The following is a 12,344-nucleotide window of genomic DNA, read 5'->3' on the forward strand; positions in this document are numbered from 1 at the left end:
AAAGAGTTCAGTGTTTTAAAACCAACACATAGTGAAGACTGAAAATAGTTTCACTGTCCATGTATCTTTTTCTCCCCACTTAACTTTATAAAGAAGTCTTTCAGTTCTTTTCTTACTTCCATTATGTACAAAACAAGACTCAATCCCCTTCCCTTCAAACTCACTATATCCTATCCTAGYGTCTTTCTTCACTTTGCATACTACAAAAGAAAGCACCATATCCCAAAGTGAGGTAACTCAGGTATATGCCATTTAATTTTTCCTACGATACAGCTCCACTTAGTTCTTTTACAGAACTTTAGGCTGACTTAAGACCTACACACAAGTTGCAACTGAATATTACAAAGGGCATTTCAACTGTAGACTGGATACCATCACTCTTAAGTATCTTTTTCCAGATACCAGACCCACTCTGCCCAAAGTTTTATTGTAACACATGATCAGTGCATGACCTAGGTGCATGCTACTCACTTTATGAGCTGTAGCCCTCCTTAGAGATGGGCCCTTTGCTTTTTTTTCTTGCACCTACATGAGCTATATGCCATTATAGTAGGATACGCTTCTACCCCAGATAAGAACCATCAAGTTATATTCAGTATCTTAAATGATTTTGTTGTAAAAATTTATTTCAGAAGTCAGAACTCCAACTAAACTCGCTTTAATTCTCCTTGGAAGTATGTAAATTAAGATCTCTGTAATGCAACCTGATCATGCTATTTGTGCCATAACACTATCAAAAATAAAGAATACAATTCAAGTTTTAAACCACTGCCAGTAACACTCCATTAGAGAGTATCTTTATGGTCTTCAGGAACTACTACATATTACCCACATCCCTGAATTAAACATACCTGTTGTGGCTGAAGATCACAGATGATTGTATTAATATTGTTTAAGATTTCATCAATAAACGGCATGACCTCTCCCACTTGAACCTGAACAAAATGTCGGCGGCATTTCTGTGCTATTTTTATGAAGGTATCGCAAGCCATATCCTGAACACCATCATGGGTTTCTAAATTAAATCAAGTCAGTTACTGCATTGTATTTTTTCTATATATGCATATATACGTACACCAGCATCTGTTTTTAGAAATGAAAACAAATGAAAATAGATAATTACCATGCATAAATTCAAACAGCTTGTTGACTACTGTCTTCAAAAATTTCCAGTGAGCTCTCAAAAAACGTGGGTATTGACCTACTATATACATTATATTTGATGCGATAATGGCTTTATTATCTTTTCCTCGCTTTTGTTCACAGAGTCCCAGGAGATCCTACAAAATAAAATATTTTTAGTTTCCTCAAGTTTATCTGGTTCAATTAAAAGCATTACAGGACCAACTATAAAATACTAAAATCAGTTAAAGGGAAGTGGCTGACAAACCAAGAAAGCCAACTGTGAAACCTGCATTTTAGATATACCTAAAATCTTTTTTAAGGAAGAATTCAACAGGTCCCACATAGTTAAGTATTGACCAACTAGTTGAATCTATACATCCATATATAGATTCCACATCAAATAAAGGCAATGAGGCCATAACATCAGTATCTACCTTGAATTGAAACTCCTCCTTAGGACTGCTTGCTTACATTTAATTTCATACATGAGTACATACATCAATCTTTTCAGATCACAACAGGTTCAGTATCTTAAACCTCACTATTTGAAGAACTGCATTCTATGATTATTTCAACATGAAGAACTCAATAATTATATTATACTAGTGGTGGTGAACTGAATGAAATACTCTAATACAAATTCATATGATCTTTAAGATCAGTCCAATTATTCTCGTAATGAACGTTTTTAACCAGCTAGCACTCTGRTATTTTGCCATTTTCTGTTTGTTGATCAAAGTAAATTTTGGTAAATACAACATGTATGGCAAGAGCGCAAGAACAAGACACAATGTAGGTCATACTGCCACCATCCTTTATTTCATTACCTATCCCTTCCCATCTCTTTCTATCTCGGGGGGGGAGGGGAGCTTATCATAAGCTAACTTCTCTGAAATTTTCAGAGAAGGCTATGTAGATTAATGCATTGTTCATAACTGAAGAATCTGTCAGCCTTAAATCTAAGATTTAACATTTCCCAGTAAATTATCCCAAACAACTTTTCTGCCATACCACGTACCTTACTAAACATACAATGCTTTTTTAAACTTAATTTATTGAGCATAAACTACAAAGTGTGACACAGTTATTAGTTTTGCAACATGATACCTTAATTACTGTAACAAGAAATCTTTTTTCATCTTCTTCATGCATTGCTCCACTGATTGAGCCTATAGCCCAACATAGGGTATTCAAATTTTTCCATGACCATTCTGTTCCATTCACTTGATTGTGAAGTTTTTCTGTCATTATTCGTTCTGTATCCGCATAATCCAAATGTGTAAGATAAACTGAAAGACATTTAACATTGAACATGCAGATCTTTAGGCAACAACCCGGATCACAGCTCTACAGGATCTCAGCCAAACCCTACACACAAGCTTTATGAAAACTGAACCAGCTTATTTTGTGTCTTGTGTACCAGTCAGATCAGTAAAGTTAAGTTAAATAATTAACAAAAGGAGTTCATAACCATGACTTACAGGTTAAATATAGGAATGGCTAGCTATTGGGGACCTTATACTACATGTAAGAAGTCAGTAATTTTCCTCTGTTCTTTAATGCTCTGTCATTAAGTCTGCTGGTAAGGCTCTCCCCTAAACAAGTCTAGATGGGAAGATTCATGTATCATAACTGACACAGACACCTGCATCAGCTTCTAATAGGATTAGTCTAATACAAAATTCTAAATCCCAACAAGTCARAAGCAATTTAAGACTAGTATCAGCATTCTATGGCACTGTAAAAATCTGTAACTTCCACTGCACTCATTTTTTTTATTTAAAAATGATCTTCTATTTAAAATAGTATATTGTAAACAGTAACATTATACTACAAATCAAACACTTGATAACTACATCTGTTTTTGCATAAACAATCCTGTATCCAGAACTATGACTATGGCTGTTTAAAAACAAACAAAACAACAACAACAAAAAAACAACAACAAACAAAAAACTCCCATAGAAAGATATTACAACTGATCTACTGCTAACTGCACTTACAGTGTCACTAGTACAGTGATTAGAATTAAAAAACCCACATTTAATGTTTTTACTTCCTACGTCACAGAATTTTTTTAAAACTCTTTATTCGTTAACCTGTTATTAAACAATGATTCCTTGAAACATTTGCATTTAATAAAAAAATCCTTAAAGAGCTGATGCTCTGACCCTAATGCTTAGACATGTGATCCAAGTGGCAGCTAGGGCTTGTGAATTTCTCTCTTACCACAAAAAAAAAAAAAAATCATTTATCACTACAGTACACAGGGGCCATTTATTCTCTGAAAAAAATGCTCACAGCTGAACATGAGACTTCAAAGGACAATGGAAATGCACACCCCCCCCAATATCAACTTACACTAAGAATAAAACGTGTGCTACTTTAAGTATAATGGAAATATCAACTGTGTTATTCTTTAGTGTACTTGCAACATTTAGCTTTTTCTATGTGTTCCCTAACAGCTTTTACACAGATTTCCAGGTGAAGTCATTTTAAGACTTCATCAGTAACTTCGGACAACCTTTCTGAAGCTCAGTAAGTACTTGGTCTACACAAGAATATTTCAACTASGAGTGAAAAATAATTAGCATGTCGTGAAGCTGAAACTCCTCAGGGAAGTCCTTCCCATTTAAAACTTTCTACGTATGTATATACAATTAATTTTTGGTCATATGGCTAGAAAGATTTTTTTCCCTCCAAAAAACAAAACTTACACCTCACAGTTTTCCACATATAGGAGTAAAATTAAATGATCTATAGATTTGATCTGATCTTCAGATTCGTATCTCTAACTTGCCATGCAACATTTGGGAGTAGCATGACAAAACTGAGATTTCACTCAACCTGAAAGATTTTAGCAGAGGAATATCACTAAGGTTTTCAATGCAAAAAAGACAGTAACAAATACTAGGTTGTATATGACTACTTAACTAAGTTGCACAAGAGCACTACATGTTCAAACCCAAGAAGCTCCAACCACTCCTCCTTTCAAGCTTTTGTACTACTTCTCACTGCCARTCATCTTACCCCCACGTAACTAAGAGCATAAGCTAGCATTCTGTAACATACATGCAGCTGGTGCAGTTGCACAGGACAAGAACACCAAGTTGCTAGTACAACTTACCCAACGTTTCTCTCATATTTTTATACAAGTTTATGGAATCTGTATCCTTCATGAATTCTCGTACTACTTCTCCTTGATCATTTTCCACAACTAGCACCTCTTCTGGTTTAGCCATACGGCTAACCATTAACAATCGGACCTGTATTTTACAAAGAAAGGTTTAAATTTAATAAAGCTGTAACAAGAAAATATGCACATAGCTCCACAGACTCTAAAGCACTTTGGTCTGGCATTCTATCAGGTAACACGCATTTTCAGCACTTTGGGAGAAATCTTGTTCCTGAGTGGAAAATCAAACCCACCACCATTAAAAAAAGAAAAAAGAAAGAAAATATTGAGTTTGCCTCCTTTTCCAACCAGAAAACAGCTATATTTTCATAACGAAATACAAACACCACCAAGGTGCAAACCAAGTAACAATATGATTTAGTAAGCCTACTGAGCAAATCCTATGCAATAGTTCTGCCCCAAGGTTGAAGTTCATTGTTGCAGTGCTACCATGGAAGAAAACCAGCAAGCCCTTTTTTAAAGAAATTGTCTGATACATATCTTACAATGTTTTTAAAACAATCATGTTCTTAATAGCCGGAAAAAAAGAAAAGCTAAGATTTTTTTAATACTCATATCATCCACCAGCATCCTCATCTTCAGCCTAGTCTAGAAGTACTAATCAAAAATCTTGGCAATTGCAGCAAATTTAATGACTAGAGTTGAATTAACTAACAACCACTCAAAGCAGGACAAGTTTTCTGAAATCTCCCCTTACATGAGGCAAGATGTCTGAACTTAAGAATAGTATGTAAAGCTTCACAATACCTTTACTTAAGCATGGATTACCTTGGATAGTACAGGCAAATAAAGCTGTCTCCTTGGAGGAACATCAAAGTGTTGACTTCCCGAAAGCAACGGAGAAGCAGACGTTGAAAATGGACTCTCCCTGTACAGCTCAGCAGCCAAATGATTCCAATATTCAAGACAAATCTTGAATATTTCAGTTTCTTCAACTTCTGATACCAATAACATATAATGAAGAGCCTGGAAAAGTGCAATTTACACAACTGATTACTAATCATTTGTGAAGACAAGACTGTATTGCTTCAAGTTCTCTTATCCAAATACTGATCAAATCGAAAACTATCATAAAATATAAGAACAAGGCATTAACACTGCAGTAACATTACTTACAAGCCAAGAGTTCTGACCAATGGAGCAGCAACTCGGAAACAAAGCACCTTATCAACTGCTATTGTTTCGAAAGTATGTGCCAATTTTTAAGAATTAAAATAGGCTAAAAATCTCTTTAAAAAAGTACCCAAATCAGCCTGTTAAAAAAGAAAAAAACAAAAAACAAAACAAAACAAAAAAAACCACAGCCTCTGGAGCCTTCTGAAGGAGTTTTGCTTTATAGTCTCAAAAGCCCTTGACAGCTAGTTTCAGTGACTGGTATTCTCAAGATTGCTCCTTTGTTTAAATCCTCACATCCTGAGGAACCAAAGACAAATGCTGAAATCACATTGCTCGCTTGCATTCAACAGAAGGCATTACCAAAACATTTTCAACTTTACTGACAAAACAGTCAGCATGAAGACTGAAAGGCGAAGGGCAAACTACTCACTAGAGAAGTTATAACCACATAATCTAACATTTTAAGCCTAGCTTATTTCTTCTATTCCTTGGTGAAAAATACAGTCAGTAGTCCACCAGAGAACAAACCTGATGGAAACAATGAAATCTAAATACACTAATATAGGCCAGATACTACAGTGATTCAAAGGATGTTAGACTAGACTGTAAACAGCTGATTCAGTATCCACATCTACAATGTCAAAAGAGGRATTCAAAACAACTTGGCACTAGTCCCACATACTCATTAGATTTTCTCATTAATTTTGCTTGCAATATCTTATGCAAGTTTCTTCACATCAGCATACATGGCACATACATCAGTGAAACAATTCCAGAAAATCTGCTACAGCCAGAAGGCAAGAGAGGATAGGTTAGCCGTACAACCACTTTCAAAAGTTCTCTTACACTGCAAAATAGAAAAGTTTTTTTTTTTTTTTTTTTTTTWAACATTTTACCATCAGCTAAAGAACTTTGTGAAACATTTCAAGATTGTAACACAAGACCTGAAGACATTCGGAACTGAGTTTTGTAGATGCCCATCTTTAAGAATTTAACACAGTTACACCTGACAACACAAGGGGCAAGACCTAAAAATTGCACCTTATTTACCAGCAATTGCACAGGACACAAAAACTATGTCAGCTGTTCACACAGGTCTTCATGACACAGTCTCTTCAGAAGCTGAAACTTGAGCTGCGTTCACCTGATTCAGTTATTTAGAAATAGCTTAGTCCTTTTGATTTATGCAATTATTCAGGGATCTGACAGCTTTCTAAAATTGTTTAAGCAAGCTAAATGATGCTCTTAGTCCATCTCTTAAATGAGGTACAACTTGCTATTAGCAAATAACTTATGACACACGCTTTTACAGAAGACTACCCCCAGAAGAAACATACTAGCCAGAAAATGGACAAAAATTCAGATGTACATTTATTATACCAGAACTACTCCACAAAGATGTGCTTCCTCCTCCCAGTGAAACTTGGCTCTCCAGGTTTAAGTTGAAGTATTATTTTTCTGCCTCTGTCTCAGTTCAGCTCTTCACCCTGTTCACTCCCTATCTGCACACAGCTTGAATTCAGGGCACAGGAGTGGCGCTTCAAGGGGCTGTGCAGCCAGTTTCATACCCTTGGAGCTCACCACTGGGAAGGAGCTAGCAAAAAGCCACCACAGAACAGCTGACCCTCAGCAAAAGTTTTATTCACAGTTTAAAAACAAAACAAACCACATACACAAAAAAAATCCCTAGTCTTGTCATACAGTTCCACTACTTGTCATACAGTTCCACTACTTGTCATACAGTTCCACTACTGTATGGGGTGGTAACTTTACTGTTTAGTAGTCATCTAGAATTAAGTCTTCCCATCCTTTCATTTCTAGTTGAATTTCCATTACTTACATTACCACAGATCCTAGCATTTTGACAGTAAACCTCCTCCGCATTCTTTGAAAAGAATGCTGCAGTCACCAATAAAAGGGAACAAGCAGAAAAGGAGGAAAACTGTAAATCTTACAAAGTCAACAGATAATCAAGGTCTGCAGGACCTCCTCTAAGACCAGGATAAAGCGTGCATTAGTAACTAAAGGCAGAGCTCTGCCGAATTGTTAAGTGTTACTGGCATACRTTGTCTGTATTATATAGAAACAGAACACTGACTTTGAGGATTTTATTTAAAACCTTTCAGTTAAACTTTGGGAAGTGGCATGTTAGGCACAAAGCTACACTAGGACAAAAGCACCGAATTCCTCTATGTGCTGTATCCAAGAAACCAAGCTTGGACATGGAAAAAAATGTTGTGTATGAAGCAGCTCACAGGTGACAAAAATCATAGCAACACGTTCTCTATAGAGAGGTTAAAACAAAACACCATACAAGAACAACCATGGAAAAATATAGCATCTCTTAGAAAGAGAAGGGGAGGGAGAGAACAGAAAAAAGCCCCTAGACCTATAGTCTTCAGACATTTTATTAGCACAAGATTATTGGAAATAAAATGCCATTAAAATATGCTAGAAAACAAAAATTTTTAAAGCTTTCTAGTATTCATGTGAATTCGTTTTTGTGCAGGAAGGAAATGGTGGTTAGAAGACAAAAAACTATTAAGTGCTGTGATCTAAAGATTGTATTAGTAACATCCTTTGAGGTATGAGTATTAGAACAAATGGGTTATATTAGAACATATTGGTTATATTTATCTGGATAAACTGAGTAACTTACCTCCATCAATGTTTCCCTCAGATTTAATCTCTTTTCTATAAGTTGACCATGTTCCTTGAGGAACGTGCAAAGAAACAAACTGAGATTCTGAATGAAGTTCTGTTCATCATCTTTTCCATTTGAGTATGCAAGTCGAATATTGGTATTTAAAGGAAGCATCTAATAAAAAGAATTTGGACATAATTAAGAATTTCCTGTTTTATACAGAAGTAACACTATTACGTCTTACCAAATACTTTACTCTTTCGGGAAAAAAGGATTACTGCTTTTCATTGTATCCCCTTCTTCCTGCAAGGAAGATTTGTTCCTGAGACAGACTACAAAGCAAAAATGTAAACAGCTATGAACAGTTCTAATGAATTAAACAGCCCTTTTCCATCCTTCATAAAACAGCAGCTGGTAACAAGAAAGGTATACACTTTTTTAAAAAACATCTTTCATCAGGCAATGTTGTTCTAAAAAAGTTTTAGCTGTCCCTAACAGCATTCGGTTTCAAAACATTGCATCATCATGTTAGAACCACCGTGAAAGATGTCCTCCACAATATTCAGAAAATGTACGGAAGATTCCCAAAAGATATAAAAGTGTTTTTCAGTGACCTTGTACAGATCTCTGCAATACCTCCTGTGAGATGCCCCAGCTTTTAAGTTCTTTCATTATACAAATCATTTTCAATACTGTCATTGAGTAACATTCTTTAAAGTCAACACTACTAACTCACAGAACAGASTAGAAAGTTTAATGTCTTCACTGCTGACAGATTTCTGTGCATTTGTTCTCTAATACTTTATTTTACAAAGCTAAGAGATAAAAATCAAGTTTTGGTAACAAATACAACAGTTCTGGTCAAATTCAGATACAACAATTACGCAATGCTAAAAACTTGTAAGCTACAATTTATGCCAAATAGTCATTTTTGCATTCAACCGATGTTTTAAGAAAACTTAGACTAGATATATTTATTTAGAATATACTATTTAGAATTGAAACCATCATCTACAAAAAATGAGAAAGTAGTGATCAGGCACCTAATCCGTAAGATGAGTTTGATGCATGCAAAAGAGTAGATTTATTCTAACTATATAAAAATTCTATAGGTCTACTTGAAACCTGTATAGGGGTGGAGAAGGAAGGAGGAGGCATGATTTAAGTAGAAGTATGCAGATTATGTGGTTCTAGAGTATCTAGAAGATAAAGGAACATTGCAAACAGAAGAGGAAAAAAAGGGAAATTAACATTAAAAACAGAATCAACATGACGTCGTTAAAAAAAAATGCTCAAAATCAACAACCTAGGCATGAGAATATCTTCCACTAATATGGATGAGAAGGATCATCCTCTACTTCCTTCCCTTAAAAATATGGGAGGGAGCTTCCATACAAAATACCTCACAGCCTAAACAATGTACACTGAGCAACAGCAGTTCCTCACCTGCCTAGCTCAYGCTGTAAATGCTCCTTGCTAATCAATTGTTGATTTCAGAAGCAATTGGTGGAACTAGCTAATCCCCAGAATTTCTGCTGATGCTTCAAGAGAGTCAAAAGATAGATACTCTAACACGTAACCCCCACYGTATCAGGATATGTTCTGTAAGAACTACTTTTTTTAATCTTATGACTGTGTCTCTTTTCTGAAGTGTTAGCTTAAAACAATTAAGAAAGTTTTCAACCCAGTAGCTGCTTGTAGTCTGCTGTTACATCATCAAAAGAAAAACTACCTTTAAGGCAGCTTATCTCCGAGTTAATTAATTATGATTAAAAAAAAAGTCATAGTTCCTGTTACAAGCCAATGTTTCAAAATAGAAAATAGTCCAAAAGAAGCAGGGAATAAAACACTGGCAGCAGAATTGAACTCCTGCACTTTTCATACTTTGAATTTAGATACTAGGATTTCTGCTAGAGGAATTCAATCTAGTTCACTATAATCAGAACAGTAAAACTGAACAAAGCTAAGAAAGAAGGATCTCAAATAAACATATTCTACACTTCTGTCCAACCAAGTGGGAATCAAGCATATTCTTTGCTTGTTTAGATGAGCTTGAGATAGTTCTTCACACTGCAGTGCAAAAACACAGTAATAAAACAATCTGTGCAGTGACAGCAAAGAAACAAAAGCTTATGTAGTTTGTGGACCTGATCTGTAATAAAGAAATGGTTCATTTTCTATTTTGAAGAATTATGCCTCTTAGTAACAAGTATACTTCAGTTACACAGTATTTTAGATGCATTTATGATGACCTTAACTTGCCTCTCAGGTTGAGAATGGACAATACTGCATTTCTTCATAAATGCATTTTATTTCAATAGAACTAGGAGAAATTAATTTGTCACATACAACATTTAGGAGTTTTATAATAAAAAAAACCAAAATCACGGGATAAGGCTGCCAGTTAGAGATCACTAACCAAGAACCTCATCTAAAATGGAAATAGATGATCAAGATTTGTATTCTCTAGTAAATCTATCAGTTATTTCATTACAGCAAATAACAGTTTGCACAGAACAGCACAAAATTTCAGACCTTTTTCTCCTTACGTAGTTCTCACCCTACACCAAAAGGGTAGGCTGTATAGTCCAAGCTGCTTAGAAACGCAAGAGAAGTTCTTTGTATCCAGTAAGGATACTGCATTTAATGAAAGTTATACTAGATATAATCATCTGAGAAAATAACCTTCAAAACAGACGCGCTGATAGAGCGCTGGTAATGTATAAACAAGCCACAGATTTGAAGGTGGCATTTTTATGATGAAACAATGTATATTTTCAAACATACCAGTGAAAGAATTTGAATTAATTGCTTTTAATAGTGTGAATTTTCCTCACAGCAAGATAACCTGCCTTCATGTCAGCAGAAACAGTTTGGGTCTATAGGCAATTCTTGCAAAAGTAACTACATTTAAGGTTACTCAGAAAACTCTTCAGAACTCTTTCTAGTTTTGAACGTCAAGAATACACCCTTCCAGATACTGGAGACTGACAAAGAATCCATTCTATATGAGGCTTAGAAAGAGACTGAACAAGCACGATGTAGCAGCTATGTACAGAAGACTGCAGCTTATGTGGACAGTTACAAAAACATTGAGAAGAAACTATAATCTCAGGTATTGAACTGCTTGTGAAGACCACAAAATTACATCATTAGAAATACTGCTATATGTCGCACCACCAAAATCCTTGAAAAACGTTTCCATCACTTTCAAACTGAAATAAGCCTTAGAAGTAATACTACATTTTGCTGCATTTCTCTGCATTTCTCTGAATTTTCCCCAGAGAGCTCAAGCCCTCAGAAACTCTTGGATTAATCCAAACAAACTGATCTAGTAGATATACAGCTATAGCCTATAGCCACAGACAATATACTTTACGTGTTTTGATCAAGCCATAAATACGATTAAATGGCACAATAAAGTACAAACAGCATTTTCTCATCAAGACCTCTATATTGAATATGAATTTGTAAATTGAACTAGGTTCCATAAGAGTTGATTTCTCTATATGATATAGTCAAATGAAAAAAATTAAAAATATTACCTGTTTTAAAAACATTACCTGTTTTAACTGCATCATGGTCAATGTAAAAAGTGTTACAAACTGTTCCTCATATTGGCTTACACTGACACCTGCAATCTCTGTGAGGCACTTCAAAGAGACATTTCGAAACATGGGAACATTTAAGAACTATTGAGAAAAGAAAAGTCAAACATATTACAAGAGTGTCATATGTTAAGCTTCTTAATAAGTACTAAATTTAAGAACTGTAAATATACTTTTTTAAAGTGAGTACCTTGTATATTAGTGTGCTGATTAACTTGGTCTCAAATATATATCCTAGAGGAATCCAGTTCAGAAATCGTAGCAAAGTTTCCAAAGTTGCATGGACTAAGGGTGCATTTTGGGAGTTTTCCTGCAACAGGACCATTGGTGTTCCTTAATGAGAAATTACTAGGCATGATGGGGGAGGGGGAGAGATGGTTATAAAAACCCAGTGGAAAGTAAATCAGACTTACCATTACAAACTGACACAGCTGAAATATCTGAGAGAACTCATTGCACATACTGTAAAAAATAAATAAATAAATAAATATTAGAAAGTCAGCATTATCACATTTTACAAACAATCCTATCTATTTTAATCAGTAAAGTATCTATAGTCACAGAATAGGTTCTAGAGATCTAGGTCCATAGAAGCAGTCACAATTACCAATTTTGAGAGGAACACACACATTTGTTGAAGTGCCCTGAGTTTGTG

At 35.1% G+C, this 12,344-nt stretch overlaps 1 protein-coding gene across 1 annotated transcript in view; it reads right to left on the reverse strand.

Annotated features, from left to right (window-relative positions):
• XPO1 (exportin 1) overlaps positions 1-12,344 on the reverse strand; it is a 36,737-nt gene that overhangs the window by 7,977 nt on the left and 16,416 nt on the right. Inside the window, exons 7-15 of the mRNA XM_085299157.1 lie at positions 12,103-12,151; positions 11,880-11,999; positions 11,645-11,773; positions 8,097-8,255; positions 5,090-5,287; positions 4,253-4,391; positions 2,233-2,414; positions 1,124-1,280; positions 852-1,015 (exon numbers count right to left, since the gene is read on the reverse strand). Coding sequence (XP_085155283.1) covers positions 852-1,015; positions 1,124-1,280; positions 2,233-2,414; positions 4,253-4,391; positions 5,090-5,287; positions 8,097-8,255; positions 11,645-11,773; positions 11,880-11,999; positions 12,103-12,151 — 1,297 coding nt within the window. The remainder of the gene's footprint in view (positions 1-851; positions 1,016-1,123; positions 1,281-2,232; positions 2,415-4,252; positions 4,392-5,089; positions 5,288-8,096; positions 8,256-11,644; positions 11,774-11,879; positions 12,000-12,102; positions 12,152-12,344) is intronic.

Source organism: Rhea americana, unplaced genomic scaffold, assembly GCF_003343005.1.
Source record: "Rhea americana isolate MKP2758 unplaced genomic scaffold, rheAme1 scaffold_146, whole genome shotgun sequence".
Taxonomy (NCBI): Eukaryota; Metazoa; Chordata; class Aves; order Rheiformes; family Rheidae; genus Rhea; species Rhea americana.